Source organism: Chrysoperla carnea, chromosome 1 (assembly GCF_905475395.1).
Source record: "Chrysoperla carnea chromosome 1, inChrCarn1.1, whole genome shotgun sequence".
NCBI classification, from domain to species: Eukaryota; Metazoa; Arthropoda; class Insecta; order Neuroptera; family Chrysopidae; genus Chrysoperla; species Chrysoperla carnea.
The window spans coordinates 135,917,133-135,940,421 of record NC_058337.1 but is presented as its reverse complement, the minus strand read 5'-3'; the positions used below and the strand labels follow the sequence as shown (position 1 = coordinate 135,940,421).

The 23,289-nt window shown below is 28.9% G+C and overlaps 1 protein-coding gene across 1 annotated transcript in view; it reads right to left on the bottom strand.

Moving 5' to 3' along the window:
• The window catches only part of LOC123303128 (centaurin-gamma-1A), a 90,004-nt gene that overhangs the window by 42,366 nt on the left and 24,349 nt on the right, over positions 1-23,289 (bottom strand). Inside the window, exon 2 of the mRNA XM_044886258.1 lies at positions 9,555-9,787. Within this exon, the coding sequence (XP_044742193.1) occupies positions 9,555-9,787 (233 nt within the window). The remainder of the gene's footprint in view (positions 1-9,554; positions 9,788-23,289) is intronic.

The following is a 23,289-nucleotide window of genomic DNA, read 5'->3' as shown; positions in this document are numbered from 1 at the left end:
TTCATGTTTATAATATTTGTTGGGAAATTTATTTTATGAAAGCCTTGCGTTGAACAAAAATGCGAAAAGCCGAGAATATTGTAGTTACAGACTTGATTCTCGGATATTTCATTGGAACTATGCCCCTTGTCGCACGTTATCGTTCTGATTTGGTTGGAAAGTAAACCTAAGAAAAGTATAACATAAAAAACGACACCAAAAACCGATCATTTTCATCTAGGGAAATTAAAACTATTTCAATCGATTCAGCTTGCCATTAATTAGAAAAAAATTATACAAAATATTAAAATAATTAGGAATATACAAAAATTTTTTATCGTTTGTCAAGTCGAAGAAGATAACAGAGATAATTTAAAGTAAGTACGAGGAATGTCATAATAAATATCCTGATCAAACCAAATGTAATGTACGCATTACATATAATGTGTTGACTACTAAATCAGAAGTATGTCTTTTTCAAACTAATATAACAATTAATTCATATAGTAAAAAAGTGACTTCTTAAAAGAATGAAAAAGTTATTTGACTTCTAAAACTAATACCTTCAATTTTCACAAAAATATTTGTAAATCAAAAAGTAAGCGCTACATGTACAATGTAAGAAGGTACAAAAGAAGCATAGTTCCTACCAGGTGTCCCACGACAACGTCTTGCTTTTTACCTCACCGTATATCAAAATTATCGTTTTTCTCTGTAAGAGAAATGTAACTTCTGTTTCGTTAAGAATAGAAATCGAAACAGGGTTGAAATGGAAAAGGAAGGCACAACACGGCACTCTTCTACATGGGTGAAAATTGGATAAGAAATATTTCCCCGATTTCTAGTGCTGCATGTATATTTTTTGTCATATCGCCATATCATTTACTAGAATTTCTAAATGTTTTAAGACAATTTGACACAAAGCATTTTATTCAAATAATGATGTTAAAACTTTTATTTAAAAGGAGCAAAAAATTTATGATCTTTTTAGGTGGAAAATGTTTTTTATTAAGTTAGTTGTATGTAAAATGGCTCATTAAATAATATGTCATTCTATTATGGGGTTGACTAGTGATGTTGAAACTAATAAAATCTGATGTTTATTTTTTCATTTTCTGTAGGAAATTAGATAAATATCTTTTTGCCTCTTTTTCTATCTCTTTATCCTTTAAGTTTATTAGGATCATTTAACAAGTTAATTTGTTCGTAAATGTTAAGTAATACTAATAAAGGAAAATAAAAATTCAAATGTAATGCAAAATAGGTTCATAATTTGCCAGTGGATAATTTCGAAAAAGATAAAAAGAAAGATTTTTTCTTTTCAAAATTAAAACAAAAAAAGTAATCACCCATAAATGCTTTTCTTTTAGCAGGTAGCTTTATGAAAACTTTTATTTATTCTTTTTAAAGTAATCTGGCTAAATTCTATGGTATTTGGGTATTCTATTTTTACTTAACAATAATGGTGATCCTTCTCATTGCAGAAGCTAAGCAGCATTAAGTACCAAAAATTGAACAGAATTTGCGTGTGGTAGAGCAATATATGTAACCTTTTTAGATTTTGATGACGTCATAAAGTACACGGCCATTTTTGTGGATATCACTATGTCAGTATCGCTTTGAACGCCATACTGTGTTCTGTATTGAGGGAATATATTAATAGTTATTAGAATAACATTAGTAATAGTTATGGCGGACGAGTCAATGAAGCTGTACACTGGTTGCCGATACTCCTAATACTTCTGGGACCTAGCCCTATTCAATACTGTAATATACCTTATGCTAATGTTAGCATAAGGTATATTATAGTATCTATCTCTATACCATATCAGCATTGTAGTAAACGCCATGCATTTCTTACCGTGTATAAAAACTTTTGTAATAAAACAGCCTTAACTAGTTAAAACAAAAAAAGCAGTTTTGTAGAGTTAACGATATTAGTTATAATTTATTCTAAGGATTTTCCTTCGATTTAAAATTCTGCTAAAAATCTTCCTGAGGGATTTTAGTCGTTATTAAATTAAAAATACGAGTCCAAACTTTTAAATCGTACCTAAAAAATTACAAATTATTTTTTACGGCGAGATTTCTTTTTCAAAAGATGAAAAAAAGGTGAAAGCACTTTTAATCGTTAATAGTTGACCAATTAGTTTTATCGCTAGCCAAGATTTCATTTTGTCCGACCCCTTGTAATATACATGAAGGAATTTGATACTGTCAGATATTTTTTTCGATTTCTATCAAAAATCCATTTAAAATTTGTTTTACATCCATAAATTGAAACTTTATCAACGTTTAAATCATATAAAAAAATATTGCAAAAAAAAAAAATCTGCAGTCCAGTATGCAGAAATTTAATACTCCCTGTGAAATATTATTCACACAATTAGTGTGATGTGATAGATAGTAAGTACATAGAGAACATTTTTCCACTTTTACAGGTTGTATTTTTAGAAGCTGGATTCACAAATCTGATGTTAGGTTTTCAAAACAGATATATTGGGTGTAAAAACAGTCAAAATCAAAGTTATTTAAGGAGATATTTTAATAAAACTTTTTGAATACATTTTCATTAACAAATTTTCCAAAAATAACAAAAAATTCCTAGGTCATCGGGCTTTTTATAATTATTTTATCGTTCAAAGTTCGCCGAAAAAATGATAAATAATATAGGTTATTTTTCAATTGGATATTTTCATATCAAAAAAACTAGAGAGTGTGATAAAAAACTATCTAAAATATTTAGAAAATCTTGTAGTTTATAATAATACCATAAAAATAGAAGGTTGTCGATGATATACATACAAAATTACAATTTAATGATGAATTCATTGAAAATCCACCACTTGATGAATAGAGACGACTATAGTTAGAGTATTGATGATTAAAGAGAGATATCTATATTATCAAATTTATAAGCAGCAATTTCACACAATATATTATATACTTTTTTAGTAGCGTGGTATTTATTATAAAACTAAAAATAACACATTATTTGACTGCAAAGCATGTATTTGGTTTATATGTATGTACCGTGCAATAAACCAAAACTTTTTTACAATACTGTAGGATCACAATCACTTTTTTTGAAAAGATTTTTGAAAAAGGACAAGCTAAAACTTTACAATGTGATAAAGAAAAAAAGTGTATATACAGTTTCCAGAAATACTTATCGTACAATAAGGTTTGGTCAATGATATTATTTATGTTAGATATAGATGTCAGTTACAGATGCACAATTTAATTTGCATATCAACTAACTCTCCATACACTCTTAATTCAATGTTAAATTACATCGAACAGACACTACGTCAGGACTTTACTATATTTAGTAGCTTACTGGGTTCTGGGTGCAATGACAATTCGATTATAAATTTGGTATAATTACATGTCATAATTTGTTTAAATGTTGTATTTTAAGCCGTTTAAAACTATACAGCTTGAATTAAAATAATTGTCAAAGTATTTTTTATATCAAAACATTATGAAAAGTATATTCAAACATAAATCCGAAAACGATAATCTTCGAAACTGGAATCACAAATTTCACCCAATATTTGGGATTTTTTCCGAATTTATTGCGTTTTTGAATAAATGCTTCGAGCAAAGCTTGTTGGTATTTTTATGAAAATCATTTTTGTGAAATAAAATTTACCTGTATCTCTAACAGTATTTGAATATGGACTTTTTTTAGCATTACTGTTCCAGAAAGTAATTTTATATTACAAACGATTTCTCTTAGCCCGTCAGCACTTGTGCTATGAGCATTTTTCTCAAAGTAGAATGTCAGCGCTGCAACCATACTGGGTGAGACTCTGCGATGATTACGCGAGTTCAGTACTTTTTCCTCATCTCAAAATTTCCTAACGCGTCTAAAGATATTTTCACTTAAAAAATAACAATTTTTTTGCTCCTTCAACTTATAGTTTTCTAGTGTTAGAAGAGGTAAATGGACTAATTAAAATTATCCAGATGTTTTAACCTAAGTTAACAATAATTTATGAATATATTGCATATATCCAGTAAACCCAAATTAAAAATTCTGATCCCAAAATAATTAACATAAAATGTTGAATTAATGATCATACTGATAACATTGTGGACAAGTGGTGAAATGTCAAATTTAAGTACTTAAAAATTAATATTTAATAATGCATTTCAATAAGCCACATATGTGTTTAATTGGCACACTTAAAAAGTGTATCGGATCAGATGAAAAAAAGGACCATATATGCATTATATGTTTTTAAAACTTTTTTTAAATTATTTATAGCTTAATTGTAGAGAGCTTTTTTTGTAACTTGATGAATTCTTGGATGTTTGAAGAAAATAAAATTGGTAATTGTTAATTATTTATTAAGCAATGCACGTGGTAATTTGTCTGACATAATAATGTTACAATCATATAAATACTGACTTCAAAAAAAAAACAATTGAAACATATTAGTTTATATGGCTACATTAAAAACAAAGGAATAATTACAGACTTAAAGTTCATAAATTAACAGACTTACACTTCAAAAATAATTAACTTCAACAGCTTTACTTTGTGGAACTCCATAATTATCTATGTATAGCTTGTAAAATTAGCGGTCGGTAAACTTGTAAAGATTTGAATGATTGCCCATTTGTGTGGTAAAGTGTTGATAATGAAAAAACAAGGATGGCGTGAAAACTGGCATCAGTATTTTTTAAAAAGATAAAATCTCTAAACAAGTGAAAGCAAATAATTGACTCAGTTAATTGTTGAAATACCATGTCAAGACAGTGTTGAATACGCAATCGTTTGTTTTTTTACGTCAAGGAAAAAATAGATAGCCACTCTTAGATTGCCACACATACATACATGTGACACGCATATAACTGATATTCCCATATAACACGTACTATATTATTGGAGCCTAATTTGCACCCTTACCGCTAAACAGTGATGTTTACGACACAATTTTTCAACCAAAAGTTGTTAATTTTTTTAAAAGGAACATTTTTCAAACTTAAGCTTTTGTTCTATCTTTAACGTTCTACATAAAGGGCCCTACGGAGGACCCTGTGAAAATTAAGATTCTTGGGACATCAAGACCCAATTAACCCATGTTGCTCGTTTACGAACTTTTTACGACCTAAACACACAGTAAAAATGTGAGCTTGATATCTGTTTTCGTTTTTAAGCTATCGTATTGACAGACGGACAGACAGACAGACAATCGAAAATAGACTAATTACTAATTAGATGATTTTATGAATGCCATTACCAAAATTTTGTTCGTAGCAGCAATAGTTTAAGTGTTATAAACTTGGAACTAAACTTAGTATACCTCGATATAATTCATATTATAAATGGTATAAAAATTCGATAATGCTTCAAGGCGCGTTGCTGTAAAAATCAATTACAGATTTTTCCCTCACAAATAAACAACAAACATCAAGTTCTACTATAGTTGAAAGCTATATTTTACTGTCATGGACTGTTAAATTACAAGGTTGAGATCACAAATAACAATTTACACACACAAAAAAATTATGAAATTCACTTTTCATGTTATAATAATTGAATAAAATATTATTTATATAAATAATAGTATAGCTATATAATCTTGAATGAATTTTATAAAAAACCAGGAAATATTCAAGTTCCTTCCACCCGCATACACAAACTAACTGACTAACATAAACATATCATACATCGGTATATTATATTATATATGTTAAGCTATTATTTAAATAAGCTTATTATAAGGCATACAAGAGAAATATAATATACATTCAACCTACTCAAATATTAATTTTAAGATGTTCAGTAGTTCACCTGTGTACACCTGTATACACAACAAATTTTACATATTTTATACCTTTTAGAGAAACATGTAAATATGTGTAGAATGTAGTAGATATTTTTGATAAATCATTTTATGAATTAAAATTAGCTACTGTGTAGGCAAAAAAGTGTAGGCAAAACGTCAATGACGTGGATTAGATGTACATGTACTTTTTATTACCTGCTTTTGTACAAGGAAGAACGAAAACTTTCTGTGTTCGTGAACCAAAAACTTGCACTTGAGCATTGCAAATATCACTACAAAGCCCTCTATGATTATAAACAAATATTATCATTGTAAAGCCATCTATTATCATAAATAAAAACTAATCATATATTCCGAATTTTTATTTTTTTATTTTTATTTAATTATTACAGTTTATGAGATACATCCCGCTGAGAGACAGATAAATGGACAAAGAAGTCTTTGAGTCTTTGAAATCTTTGTAATATAGTTCCATTGGTAACATTTCGGGTACAGAACCCTAACAAGTGAAATTTACAAAATTTAAAAAACTCCCGAGAAATTTTTGGGATACGGAACCCTAAGCTCGCACTTGAAATGTATCTAAGAACACTTTCTAATAAATTAATTTTTGTTTTAGAACCTACTCGCACTTGAGGCATAGCAAAGAACAATCCTCATTAAATTAATTTTCAAACGGAACAAAATATCCAAAACGGTTCACCCGTTTATTCGCTAGGATGCCACAGACAGACAGACACACATAGCGGTTAAACTTTTAACACCCCTTTTTTTGGTTCGGGTATTAAATCAAAAGCCAAATTTTGATCGAGTGTTGAAACTTAGACTACAAATTAACTTATATTTTTACTATAAATATACTATAATCGGTAGAGAGGTATACAAAAATTGGTAGGTTTGGTCTTAAATAATTCATGTTTAAATCTGGTTATTTTTCCAATTGAATATACAAACATGTTTTTCGCACCTTCAAGGTAAAGTATCTCGTAACTTTGTCCTTTTGGCCAATGAGACTATTATTCTACTTTTAAAGAACTATTTTCTAAATTATCAAACATACGATTGTTCTATGCTACTATGCATATTTTTCTTTGTGGTATCTAACCAAGAATGGAATGAATTTTACATGGAATTGGTTGCCACAGGATACGTTGGTGAAGTTCAGCTGCACACTATTTGGACATAGGAAAATTTAGTTTGACGGAATTTCGAAACTTGTTAGTTTATTTATGATTTATTCATCTTTGAAAATGATTCCATATATGAACTTACAATGAATGCTTTCAATTAGTTTACCGTCAGCTACTCGAATGACAAAAATACACTCACAAATTGTCATGAGACTCAAAACTGATTAGTTTCCCATTTACGTCAAACATTAAACAATTTAAAAAAAGTTTTAAATTTAAATAAATTGTGTTTTCATCATTTGATTAAAAATATTATATTTCAATTTCAATTAATTTTTGTTTGTTTTTGTAAGGTGTTATGTAATTTTAAATGTGTGAATTTACTTTTAATTTCAATTGAAAGAAATAATTATAAAAACAATTGTATGGAACCAAATAACAAACCAACCACAAGATTCATTTGAATATTATTTGTAAGTTTTTCATTATAAATATTCAAATGCCATTCAAATACAGATTGTTTGTTGAATATTGAAGGCTGAAATCATTCTTTTAAAACACAGTTTCCTTAAGAATGTTGTTTTGTCTAAAACCCAGGAATACCACAATTAAATTTCAATTTTTCGATGTCGTTAAATGATATCACATTTACTTGAATGTCGGATAAAAATGTTTTTATCCAATTATTATTCGAGGTTATATTTGTAAGAATAACAAAGGAAAAAAAACAATATTCACTAATAGGCATGTTGACAACATTTTTTTTAACACTTCCGGTGAAGAATTCTCACTGCACGGACAAAAAAGTGAATTTGGTTTTTGAAAATCTTTAGTACGCAAAGTATGAACGTTTCAAATACCTAATAAAAAAAAGAGGTTAGTGACGTCCGATCTCACCATAGAGATAGATATGAAACTTTTTTAAGGAGATGGGACAAAAATCTTTTAATTCTTTTAACTTCTTCGTTTTTTAATTTCACTTTCATATTTTGTCATGGTTTCAAGTCAGGCAACTACTGTATTTGAAGCTTCGCAACGAAATAAAAAATGTTTCGAGTTCATTGAAATATAAGACACCGTTACCAAGAATTTTCGAATATAAGTGTCGTTATTCAACAGAACATAAAGAACACATATTTCGCACAATATCTCGAAAAAGAATTAGTTATAGTTTTTGCAAGAAATCTAATCGCAATTTGTCCTAGAATCATGTTGCATATTAAATGTGATTTTCTTCTTTCAAGTTTTACGAATTCTCTGTAAATCATTATTATTTAAGTAAATTTCATAATTTTTTCCATAGGAAGTATTTTTTGTTTTTGTTTTAAATAACACACATTGATTTAAAAAGTGAAATTTTTGAAATAATTTTTCTTACAGCAAAAGAATCATTAAAATAAATGAATAAGATTTAAATGTAATTTGTATGTAATAAAACAATTTGAAAAACCATGTAATTATTATATTGTAATGAATCTTAATCTATTTATTTAATTATTTCCATTTGTAAATTCGTACTATGATTGTGATGGCAAATGTTAGAAAACCAACAAATATGTTAATTGAGAGAAAGTGATGACAGGCGATTGACTTTTCTTTCAAATAACACATAAATTAAACATTTTAAAGAAACTCCCGACTCAAATCAGGTCTGTTCGATTCGTTTATGGGATCGTAGCAACTGAACGGATGAATCGATTTAGATTTTTTTTAAAAATGTAATTCGAATGAGACTATTCTTATCTATGTTCCGAGAAAATTTACTCAGGCGGTTGAACATTACCACCTCTTTGCTGGTTACTATCGGGTACGGAGCCCTAAGCACGCACTTGAAACAAAGCTAAGAACACTCTCGATCAAGATTCCAAAAAACACATTACCTTTCAAACAACAGTAAGACAGATTTGAATGCGATTTTCTGCATTCAATTCGTTAGAACGTCAGGAAATTTTGTGGCCTAAATTGATTTATAAGAAATTAAAAATATGCAATTGGAAAAAATAATATACATTTTATAATTGCTTTTTAAATTAACCTTCTTGGTCTGCGAGATTGGTGCGCGATATTCGTGCTCAGCGACCCCAAAAACTCCCGAGTAACGAGTTTAGACCGTTTAGTTAACGAATTTCTTCCAAAACTCCAGAAAACGACGGGAATACCGTTTACCCTGGACACAAAGTATCTCGGAGGCTAATTCTGACGAAATATGCATAAAATTTCCTGACGTTCTAACGAAAGAAAACCGTATTCAAATCCGTCTTACGGTTCAAATTTTTCGAACCTTCACTTTTTTTAGTGTTTCGTTTCCACGACTAGACATTGTAAACAGTTTTCTTAGACCCCTTACTATTAGCAGAAAAAAATTTTTAAATACGATTTGTCAAAAAAGTTGTGAACATGACTTGATTTTTAAATCCCTCAAATTCAAGGCTTTCGAAATTTGCTTCTCATCTGAATGTTTACCGGAAAAATTTTTCCCAAAAAAGCTTCGTTCAAGAAACATTTAGCTGGGATGATATCAAAAATAATCTTTCCCTTTTAAATGAAAGCCTCCAGGAAATATCTTATTTAAGATTTGTCCATTAACAAACTAAACTACAGCTTTGATGTTGCCTAGATTTAAAAAGAATAAAATAATACTTACTTGTAATTCAGGTGGACCCCCTTCATCTCGTATCAACAACAAATAACTTTGATTATCAACAACAATTTCCTTTTTAAATCGACCACCCTCAGGTGATTCTTCTTGCATATATGATCCGGTCAAATAACGGTGTACCAGCGCCGATTTGCCGGATGATAATGAACCGACAATACCCAACCGAAGATCCGGAACACTCCGTGATAATGTCCATTCTTGACTATTTACGAATGAATCTGTAACAAAGCATAAAGATGTTTTTATTAGATTTATTGTATACAAAAATCGTCTTTAAGCGGAGGGTTGTGAAACTATAAGGAGGGTTGTTTTAACCGAATTTTTGTGTGTTTTTTTATATGTTTATTGCATGCTCCAATAAGCTGGGAATGAGACATTTCAACCGTGACATATAGGTTGTAAACCTATTATAAAGTCATTTTGATATGGGTTAAAATGTCATCATCGTTTTTCTGGAAATTTACGTATTTTGAATTTGAATCGAGTGTCGAATTTTTATGGTTCAAATCAAATTGAAGCATTCTGAATGAAGTATAACCGGATATGAAAAGTGTCGGGTAATTTACGTGAAGTCTAAAAAACGAACAAATTGACATTACCAATAAAAAAATGAATTCAATAATAATATCGAATTTTTAACCCTTCAGCACTCGCGTAATAAGCATTTTGCTCACGATCGATTTAAAATATAAATAACTTTTATTTTTCAAATGGTATATGTGGTTGAAACTTTTTCTATCATTAAATTTGTTTTATCGAATTTTGAATTTTTAGAATTTTTTAACCTGTCAACAATTATTACCAAGTAAAATTTACATTTAGAAAAACTTCCGAGAAAATTTACGGGTACGGAACCCTAAACTCGCACTAGAAACGGTATCTTAGAACACTTTCCATGAAATTACGTTTTGCCTTCGAGCCTTCTCCAAACTGAACCAGTTTTGAGGAACATCACTTCTTTTTTAGTTGTTCCGGGTACGGAACCCTAAATTCGTACTTGAAAATAGATAAAAACACTTCCCATTAAATTTCCTTTCAAACGAAACAACAAAAATTCAAGTCGGTTCATCCGCTTAGGCCCTACGATGCCACAGAAAGACAGACGCACATAACGATTAAACTTATAATACCCCATTTCTTGCTTTGGGGGTTAAAAATATTTTTTTTCAAGCCCTTTTATTATCCAAGTACCATTTTAATGTGTTATCTAAATCGAATTTTTTTATTTATTATTTTTTGAAGAAATACATTAAATAACTAAAAATTAAACACTTTTTATTGGCTCTACAAATACCATCTAATAAATCGAGAGAGCTTCCAAAAACCATTTTCAATACGCTACTGGTTTTATTTCTTTTTATTTTCGAGTTACCTAATTAACAAATATCGCCTTATAGCGGACCTGTTTTTAGAACAAAAAAAATACTAAAAGTTTTCTTAAAAATAAAACTTTTAAATTATAATAAAAATGAATAAATGAAAAGAAAGCCATAAATAATTTTAACTTGATTAAAACACAACCTAATTTCAATAAAAGTCCAGACATCCTTCCTGGAGTTCTCTTATAAAATTTTGATAGTTAAAAAAAAAAAAAAGAAAAAAAAGAAACCAACAAAGTTGCAGGAAAAAAACAAATAAGAATAAAACTTGAATTCATGAAGAAGACGGAAATAAAACAAATTCTAAAGGAACAAGCATTGCATACATGTCTTCACTGAATAAAAACTTTTGTAAGTTTTTGCCTTGTGTAGAAGTGTATATTGATGGATGGGCTATTTTTCTACAAAGCTTTCAAAAATTATACGTTTCTTAGTCAAAATTGAACTTAGATAGTTTATTTGTACATAATGAGCATAGTACCGATTGCTTTTGCTCGGAAAATATTTAGTCATTGCATTGGGGAAGTATTTGGGAAAGAAATAGAAGTGCAGTTTGTTCCAATACATTCCTTAATCCAAAGTATTTCTTTTTCAGTTATCATAATTGAAGAGTCAGTGACTGCGGCGTAAATGCATTAGGAAGAATTTTTATGAATTTAAATGACTCTGTTCCCGCCCCAGACAAAATCTTACCCTGTATTATCAATCTTATATCCTTAGAATGGAGAATCGCGAACTTTACAGCTGATTATCTTGCGATCTAAAACGGCCAAAAATTCTGCAGTTCTGGAAATTCATTAAGGTTTTATCATTTAACCTTACTTAGCCCTTCCAAGACCTTATGTCAACATTTTTTATAGAACTCATGGTAATTCTTCCCAGGCAACTAACATGTTATTTAAACGATTAGGTTGTTATTTAAATTGTTTTGCAACTAGGCTCTACAGTTCGCGATAAAAGTTGATATGGTGGCGCCGTATGGTGGTCATCGCTGAAATCTTCGAGAGAAATACATTGGGATAGAGTTATTCAATCCGCCATTTTCAGCCATAGGCTTGTTATCTATGATAATATTAAAGCTACAGCAAATCATATACTTAGGATCGAGCAATTTTACATGGCCAAATCTAAAACTGTACTGTGTTGGGTTTAATCTTCCTTGATTAACTCTTTGGATGTAGTTTTCATTCAGCAAACAAACCTAATCACAACGCAATCGAGTGTTTCGAGTGAAAATCACTCGGAAACTTTCTTTTTCTAGTCAAAACTGATTTACTTTTCAGTCCTCTCCATAAAGAGCACCAGTCTGGTTTCTTTGGCCAGCTTATGGTTCAACTAATATGTGCACTTTTTCAACACAGTGTACATCTACATACACAAATTTTGCAATTTTCTAAATGCATCGAAACTTGACTTCGAAACCCCTCACACCATACGGAAACGATATATGATGTTTGTATTCTGCTGTTCTATGCAGTAAAATAGGTAGTAAGCTTTTAGGGATATACATGATGATTAATGAAAAAATTCATTTAAAGCGTGTGTGCTTTAAAAAATGTTTATTTTGACTACGGAAAAGTTTTTGTAAAGTAATTAATCTCACAATTTTAGCCAATAAATATACAATTTATGTATCGTAAATAATCGAATTGACCTCGTATCTATATCTTCGAATCTTGTTTGTATATTCGAATAACATATACATAAATAATGTTCGAAATCCTTTTTTTTTCTGGGTGTATTCTGTAAGTTTGGTATAATTTTTGGTGTTATAACTTTTAAAAAGATTTATTTTTATTTCATGTAAAAATATTTACATTTTATTGGGTAAATATTTGTGAATTCGTGATATGAATTGAGAATTTGATTACCTACGATTAAATTCATCAAGAATGTACAAAACACGAGAGCAATTTTTATAAAAGGCTTGTTTTTTTTTTTATATAAAGTTGGACTAAGCCTAAATCAATTCTGAAAATTTTAGGCGAGGTTGCTCGATTATTAAAATAAATAAGTGACTCCAAAGGAGTCATATTTAACATTGGTCTTATGGGAAAATGGTAGATGGATGATATGTTTTCATAGATTCCTCCAAAACTAATCAGTGGAAATTAAAAAAAAGAAAAACTATTGAAATTAAAATTAAAACCCTTAATAAATTATTGAAAACAAAAAAAAAAACCGTTTTGCCCGCATCAAGTCAATTTTTATTTCGAATACTAAAAGTTTAGAAAGGGTTGTCCCTCCAAAGGCCAAGGAAGTCGTGTGAGATAGTGAAAGTAATCCAATTATATCACCGAATCATAATTCTGTACGATATTTCTCTGTTATATATATTATTAATTTAAGAACATTTCGTTTTTCACTATTTTTCTACGGATTTGTTGTTTGTTGTTTTTAGCTGGAACAGGGTAGCTACAGGTTACGGTAACTACGGGGCAGAATTCCGCGAGGGTCGAGCTAGTAATAGATATTATTGTTTAAGTTACTGGGAATCAGAAACTTATTTTGGTTATACCTTCCTGTGGTTTGTATGATGCGCCCCAAGACACAGAACGCGTTTTGTCACTTTATTCGATAAACTTATGTCACACAAACGTAGCCACAAAATACTCCGGCCTTATGTCTTTAAACATATTTTGTTTTAATGATCCAAGAAAAATATCTTAAACACACATAAAATACAAAAAAATATGGCAATTCAGCAAAAGAAATATTTCATCATTATTATTTTCGAAGGAAGGTACTTAACCTAATTAATAAGTTCAGAGACACAAAAAAATATATGTATGACACATATTAATTGGAAAAATATATGACATAAAATATGGAAAAATTAAAGCTTTTTCATGACCAATAAATAAATCATACGATACAGATTATAAATATTGATAAAAAACAATAATAACGCAAAGGTATAAAAGAAAGGAGTGAAGATATTATATATTTATTGATTGACGAAAGAAGTTGTTATAACACTTGGAGAATGTTTGGAATTATTTTCCGGTCACGTCTTGGTTCACACACTACACAATCATCATAAAAATTAGTGGTATTCTTTTTTTTCATTCGTTTTTAAGGTTCAGTACCTTAAAATGAAATCATAAATCGCTTAAAAATTCATAAATGGTAAGTAACCTGATAGTCTTAATTGGCTGTACTAAGAACGAGTCCATTTCCTGTTTTAATTAGCATGAATTATTATCGCCAGCTAGCGTGAGTTAATCTGATTTTAATTTGAATATTTTGAAATGTTGCCATCTGGTAGTCTAAATTGAAACTACTGAAAACGGGCCCACTTTCTGTGTTAATTATTACAAATTATTATCGCTAGTTGATGAGGTTGCAACTGCCAGTTATCAATAATAGGTTTAAACAGGATATCCGTAGGCGGTTGAATAAATAGATGGATATTAAAAGTCATAGAAATTTATAACCATACTGTTTGTGTGTCAACATGGCATTGATACATTTGATATTCTTGAAACTGTCATTTTGACTACCTGAAGTAATTTTCGTGATTTTTCCAATAATCAAATTGAAAAACACACATACTGGAATTCCAAGGACTTGCAAGTCCAAGACTTTGTTTACGATTACCATAAAGCATTTTTTATTCCTAGGCAAATTTTAGAAAAATCTCAATGATTTTTAATGGCGGGATGGACTATTGGGAAATTTGAGACGTGCTGTTACATAATTATAACTTTAAATATTTACAAGTTTTAAAAATGTTATCTTATCTTATATATTTAAACGAGCAATTCTTGTATATATATACAAGTATATATATCAACGATCTTGGAAATGGCTCCAACGATTTTCATGAAAATGAGTATGCACGGTTTTTTTGGGGCAAAAAGTCGATCTAGAAAGGTTTCATTTTTAAAAAACGTCGTTTTATCCGTCTTTTCATGAAAAACTGAAACCGGCAATGCAAATTATAACTCTTCCTGGCATCTATTGGTGTATGTCGTAGTTAATGAAATAAAATACATTACCGGGACATTCAAATTGGTATTTGTGTGGAGACATTTAAAACGGTCTTCTATTAGTGATAAAATTTGTGTCTTTTTAAGAATACCGAGCAAAGCTCGGTCATCCAGATATTAATTATAATATAAAGATACGAAATCCTTCGAGTATGAGTTATACTCACACTTGACCGGGATTTCTTGTCTATGTCTTACCTCTACATATTTCATGATGTTAAATAATACAAATAATAAATAATATGATGCTCCATGTACGTTCGTTCATCAATGAAGAATGAAGAAGTTAATCATTTAATCAATAAACGTTTTTATTTTTCAAGTGATGTGTTATTGAGTTCGATTCTGTGTGAGTTTGTTTCTACTGAATGCCATATTTACACTTTAAAAGCTCACATACAATTTATGTTTTATGGAAACATTCTCAGTAGCTTTCTACTTTAAATAAAAATAACAAAATCTATTTAGTAGAATCAATCATACTTTATCCTTCATAAAGTAAGAAGAGTTGCACGAAATATTGATAAATTTCCAATGAATTTTAATTGAATACTGACATGTTTATAAAACTAGTCTATGTATATTTTGGTCCTTCGAGCCGGATTCAAAACAATAATTACTAAGAATGTACAAGCACTGGGTATCAAAGTTGAAAATAAGGTATAAATAATTTCAATCACAAGTCTAAACTTGCCTTGCAAGCAATCATATTTTATTCTTCATAGAGTAAAAAAAGTTGTATTTATAAAACTTAACTCTGTAAATTTTGGTCCTTCGAGCCGGATATAAAACAGGAATTATTAAAAGAAACGTTAGAGTGTATATGTAGATCATGCTGCGACACAGGAAAGCTGAAGTACTAATCAAATGGTTTTTATCAATCTTAGGTTTCTTTGTGATAAATCGTTTAATATTACAAATGAAAATTATTGGAATATATATTTCTCCATAAGTGTAAATTAAATGCTTCGTTATTGAAAGTAGGAGAGTTCAAATATCGTTAATAATTTCTTTGGGACTTCCTGTAAACCATTTTTGGATTGATTTGGTGCAATGAAACTGGCCTTATTGGTATATGGCCCATTTTTATCAGATTACAATGTCTATTAAAGCAGTCTTTGAAGTCTGCCTTATTCTTTTTTTGAAGTCACCGCTCCGCATGTATTCATTTTTAATAAAATAATTTATTGTATTACGTGAACATACCTTTATATTTCATAATAAAAACAGTCTATACGGTATATTTCAATTATAATCACCGTTTGTTTGGCTTTAATGAGAATTCTTTCAATTTATTTTATAAATAAAATATATTATATATATATATTGATTAATTAAATGCTTACTTGAATTACAAGTAACTAAATTACATTCAATGAATTTTAATATTTTGATTTTATTTAACAAAAAACAATATTAAATCATTATCGATATTAATAGGTCTATGACGAGAGGACATTCCCGTTCATTTTATTTAGAACAGAAATTGAAGAGGTTATTGTCAAGGTCACATGTAGGTTGTAGGTTGTTTCCATGAAAATTCTCAAGGATCTTTTCTTCCTCCTAATTTCCTGAAAAATAATCCTAATCCTAATTTATGAAAATCAGTTCTGTTAAAATACATGCATTTGCAACCTAAAGTCAGCCATATTTTTGAGCCATGTTTCTATGTCAGTTGTCAATAGTTACCAGACAGTTATGCTGTTGCTAACAACCCACCCGATATTATTCTAATAATTAAATAAAATATTGCATTTAAATCATTTTAATGTGATCGCAATTTTAGTCTGATTTAATTTTATAATAAATAAATTTAATTTTAATTTGCCAGACAGAAATTCGGTTGCTTTACCATCTGGCATTATATTAATTCAATCGCTCTCCGATACAAGACGCATTTTCTTCCATACCTTACAATTCATTCACGAAAACGTTTTTAGGTTTTTTTACCAAAGTGAAAATAATTTTTTTGTCCGTTGTTCAACATTTTGATTTCGATTTACGATATTTTACATTTCGTTTCTTCGAGTGTAAGAAAAATTTCCCATTTTTTAAACATTAAAAATTTTCTGGGGCCCTGAAAATGGAAAGTTCATGGGGAACAGACTGTTTGTTGCAATTTAAACAAATGTCTCATAATAAAATAGGTTGTCTGGCTTTAGACTTAAAAATACATTGAATTATTATTGTTATTAACATTAACAGATAATAATACTTAATAATATTTAACACTTACATTTGTGTTATCAATATCTATTTATAAATCCTTTTTCTGTGTATACATATAAATAATTTATATTTTAAGTATTTAGCAATCAATAATGATACAAAGTTATTAATAATTTCATTATCGATGATAAATATTTATCAAATTTACACATGAACATGATACACTAAACACTAAATGTTTGTAAATTATTAACTTATCTGAATAATAATATTTATATCATCAATAATTATATTACAACATTTAATTATTAAAATAAATTAAACAATATCGATTTCGTTTAGTGGCGTATCTATATAGAAATTCTATGGCGCGTTGCGAAATAAATTTCCTTTAGTACTTTTGAAATACATGGAAAATTTGAAACTGATAAAAACGAAAAAAAAGTAAATGTTACCTCTTCGTGTATTATATATATGGGGAATTCTGAGCAGAGACTTGACGAATTACCATACTAGACAAAAAGGACAGCTTAGTAGATGCCTAACGTGCTACCAAATGTGAGGCATCCTGAAAAATAAGTGGGTGGGGCATCTGTAAATGGGTGGATTGATAGATTTTTCAATTAACAACGTCTCGGAAAGTACGCATCCGATATAAATTTGGTAAGAGGGTTTTTCGTTCGTCTTGATATGCTTTATCTCGTAGTATAGTCTTCTAGGAACTAATTTAGAACACGCTGTATATGTACTTCATACTGTGCCCTTTTTAGAACCAAAATAAGCAACTCATTGTGTTGAGAAAATGTGCTTATCATCAGCTCTTAGAGATTCCGTATTATTATTCCGTATTAATATATATTCCGTAATTATTTACATATACTATTTCAAAATTTTAAACTTTATGGTCAAAATACGTCCTTGTATCAACTTAATTAAATCATGTGACATATTTTTGCATTGAAGCATGTAAAGTAAATAAAACTTTTAATGAAAGTAACAAGGACACTAAAACTGTTTTATAATTTGCTAAATAAGTTTTTTAAAGATATATAAATATTGTCATAGACACTTGTTTTACTTATGACTTTAAAAATAATTACCATTCATAGTTTAAGAGTGTTTCTAATTATAGATTGTATGTATATGATTCAATTTTTTTATTTTGTATTTTAAATTATTATTAAACTTGTTTTAAATACTTGTTCGTTTTTACTTTTCAATATAAACATGATTATATAATGGACTTGTTCGCTAAATGCAATTAGAGCTAAATTCTGTTTGAATGTATACTTCTTGCAGACAATCAAAGTGCAGCAAAGATTTATATCAGATATATTTTGTGGCATTAAAATGAAATTTACAAAATTTAAAAACCCACGAAAAAATTTTTTGGGTACAGAACCCTAAACTCGCACGTGAAACGTATCTAAGAACACTCTTCATTAAATAACCTACTTCCTTAGAGCCTTCTCTAAACTGAACCGATTTTGAGGATTCATCTTGCGGTTTACAAGACCCAGTGGGTCCATGTTGCCAATTTACAAACTCAAACTCACTTTTTGGGTCCGGAGCACGATAAAAAAAAATTCAGCTCGATATCTCTTTTCGTTTTTGAGTTATTGTGTTAACGGGTAGACAAACGGAAATAGACTAATTAGGGTAATTTTATGAATACATTGATAATATAACATTTTGATTGTTGCATTTCTAAGCGTTTTAAATTATACATATTTCTAAGCGTTACAAACTTGGGATTAAACTTACTATACTCTGATATATTTCATATACAGGATATAAAAACTAAATAAAACATTTTAGGCAACAAGTTTTTAGGAAAAGGTCGCTCATTTGATTAAAGGGGGAAAAGGAATAGTAGAAAAAGGAATTTTTAGGTAAGAACACGAAAACACTAAAAAAAGTCCACGGTAACACCAGTATAAATCCGGATTTCAGTGTCTGTTATGCCCCCCCCCCCCTCCCAAATTTAACTCTAGACCCACGTTTGTTTTCAGGTAAATTAATGGTAAACAAGGTCTAATTTTAAAATTAAAATAAATTTTCGCATTTTAACGCCAATTCTTTTACTTGTACCTTCAATTCATACTTTTCCCATTCTCCATAAAGCAATTTTCCCTCTTCTTTGCCAGCGGCTGGCGACGTCCTTTTCTGTTGGGTTAAAGTAACAACTTAAAATATAATAATGAATAAGCCCTTTGAGCAAAAAAAATGTCTACATATTGAATTCATAATTGCTAGTAAATGTCAATTATAAAATATATTATAAAAATATGATAATATCATAAATAATATGCATCAGTTTTATTTAAAAATAATGATTGAAATTGCATAAATAAAAAAACTTATCACACAAATAAGTGGACATTGCATGTTTCATGATTAACTAAGCGATAAAATTATTCTAAATAAGAAAAAATAATGCGAAAAAAATATTGCAAGTATAATTTTCATAATAATAACGATACAGGTAAGTATTAACGACACGATACTTGTAAGAAATATTACCCAGTTTGTAGCCAAAGGAATAAGTAAATTAAATATTAATTACTTTATACATAGGTATTAATTAGGTGTATATTATAGGTACATGACATTTATTATAACCGAAAGTTCATTAACTGACTTTTAAAATACTTATACAATAATAATTACACTGAGAAAATTTTTGTGTAAGTTAATATAAACAAAAATTTCGTGACTGGTACTAAAAGCTGTCCTTTAGATTATATTATGTTATTAAAGACTGGTGAAGATCACCGCTTTATAGCCTTCACCTCCCTTGCTCTCACTTATTTCTCTTCCATAATACTCGAAATAGGGGATAAGGATTGTTTTACACAGGTAAAATATATGTACAGTTTTCAATTTTTTTTAAATGTAAAATAGTCATAATTCATTGGGAATATAAGAAAAGATGACCATGAATTATATTTTCTTTCTATTTTACATAAATCTTTCATTTATGGTTCAAATATATCTTTATAAATTATGTGTTGGTCTGATGTATGAGCTACATTATTGTAGAGTTTCAATCAAATCCGTTCAGTAGTTTTGGCGTTTCATATCTCATCCAATCAGTAAATGAACACAATTTTTGTACTTTCTGAGGCAAAATTATTTTATAAACTTTATTGAAGTTGGAGACATAAAATTTTTCCCGGTTTTTCAAAACTTTCAAAAAGGTTGTACCTCTTTGAAAAATCGACAAAATCACAAATTATTTTTGGTTTCGGAATTTGATAAAACTTGGTTTATAGAGTACTTTAACCTCAAAAAGTATAAAAATGGAATTCAATTGACGATTTTCGGAATAATTTTGAAGATATCTTTCAAAAACCCAAATGATTCTCAATGTTTCAGAGATAATTTCGCTTGTTTTACAAGAACTCTTACTCTTTTAGTCTTCAAATGAACATATTTATGATTTACAAAATTAAAGAATTTTAACATGTGAAATATTTCACGCATGTGCATAGCAATCTCTCATCATGCGACTAAAGATTAGTGAACAGCTGACTCGAATGCTGACGGAATAGGTAAAAAAAAAACCATTTCTTCTGTTTAGAATGACAAAAAGCTGAATCCGCTAACTAACGTAGACAAAGTTTTGTAACGTTGTTTCTTGAGCTAAAGAATGGTAACAAATAAATTACACAATCTTGAAAAAAGTAAATAAATTAATGAGTTTAATACAAATCAAATATTAACAATAAATCTCTTGTTAATCTATAAACCAATTAATGATTTCTTTTTTTTTTTCATTTGATTTTACACTTCAATAGATTATCAACATTGTTGATTACGTTATAAATAATGTAATTTTTTTTATAATTATTGTTATATTTATTAACGGTTCAACAAATTTCATAGAATTTTACACTCACTATCAAACTCAATACTCAACGCCAAACGAAAATAATAAATAATCTATTTTTATGTAATCAAGATAACTTATTGTTGTATTTTATTGATTGTTACGTAACAATATAATTAATATGTTTTACATAACCATATAATTTCTATTGTTGTGTGTTAAGAATAGGTAATAAACAAGTGTTTGTTGTTAACAATTGATCATTAATTATTTGAAAATGAGCGCGGGTAGAAGAAATCGGATATGTTTTTACTAAAAATTATATGTTTTTGTAATAAAATGTGGTATTGTTAATTGAAAATTTTATGTTTTCCTCATTGATTTCGTTATGCAATTTTGTTATGTGGGAAGATGGCAACGAGATTTCAGTAACTAAATTAAAATAAATCTTTCATGATGAAAATTAGTTTTTTAAGGACGTTACCAAAAAATCACGTTTTCTTAGGGTCATCTTGTGAATGCCATTTTCATTAATACCCTTTATAAGTTGGTAAATTTTCTAATTACCCTTACGGTGTTAAACAGCTGGTAAAGTTTTTAACATATAAAAATCCAATATTGAAGGGTTTTTAAAGCTATACTTTTATGTAACAAGGCTAATTTTCTTAAGACAAATTTGGAAAAATAATATTCATAAGTTAAAAGCATGACAAATATTTACCTATAAAGAAAATTATAACAAGCAGAACTCATTATACCATGCATAATGTAATATGCATAATAAGGTATAATAAGTTTAGTCCCAAGTTTGTAACGCTTAAAAATATTGATGCTACGCACAAATTTTAGTTATAGGTGTTCATAATCTAATAAGTCCGTCTGCCAACTCGATAACTCAAAAACGAAAAAAGATATCAAGCTGAAATTTTTACAGCGTACTCAGGGCGTAAAAAGTGAGACCGAGTTCGTAAATGAGCAACATAGGTCAATTGGGTCTTGAGTCCGTAGGACCCATCTTGTAAACCATTAGCGATAGAACAAAAGTATCCTTATAAAAATATCCCTTATAAAAAAATAACCAACTTTTGTTTGAAACATTTTTTAGTAAATATCACTGTTTACCCGTGAGGGCGCAAATTATACGTAAATTGTATAGTATGTATTATATGGGAGTATCAGTATGTATGTATGTGTAATGTGATAGAGTAATCAACACTGCCTATGCATGGTATTTCAACAATTAACTCAGTCAATTTTTTTTTCACTTTTTTTTTCATAAAATTAATTTAAGGATGTACGAGCGCCAAGGCAATTTTAAATAAAAAGCTTGATTTCAACAACTAGTACTTTTTTTTTAAATTTTTCTACCGTTAGCTTCTTATTTATCCGCAATAATATTCACTAATTTAATTTTGAGATATATTGAGATATAAATTATACATTATAACATAGCATATCCAATCTCATTTGATACAGTATCCTAAAATGTATCTAATACCGGCCGCAGCATCCATAAAAATATGAAATCAATATCCTCATATACAAGATGCAACGAAGATAAAAGCATTTTTCCAAAACACATAAATAAAAATCTGATTTAAATAACACACATAAAAGAAGGAACGACGAGAATTGTATAAGGAAAAAAATCTATTGGTTAAAAATATAACGACTTCAAGCATTTCGCTCGTAATGTCAAGGGTCAAAACAATATTACAGGAAAAAAAAGGTGGCTTGTATTTAATATAACACAATACCCAACAATATATCTTTTTATGTATGTGTATCACATGAAGAATGGTTTATGACGGGGCTAGGAAGATATTTACCTTATATAACAACAGAGATGTCTATGGGGTAACAAAATATTATTTTGACCGACCTTCTAATCTATCATATTATATATAAGAAGGAATCATTTCGGCTTCAATACGCTCGAATGCACATACGATAATAATGTGTGTAAAAAAAATTTTTTTTTTTAATATTAAAGACACCGAGGAGTAAGTAGCTTATGGAACATAGTTCATTCAAAAATCTTCCTTTAAAAATCCCTACTTTGACCTCTATGTACAGACAATCATGAAATATGTACAATCATGGCCGTACCTACTCATTCTTTAGCCCAAGGAGCAATTTTTGGTCTAAAAATTTCATAAATTTAACAATATTTTGACAGCACATAATTAGTTCCATTAATAAATAATAAATTTCAATCTTAAAGAGGACTTGACCTGCGGTTCCTCAAATACGTTCACATCAGTAATTATACCCTGTGTATATGAAGTATATAATCAAGGTATACTAATTTTAGTCTCAAGTTTGTAACGCTTAAAAATATTGATAAT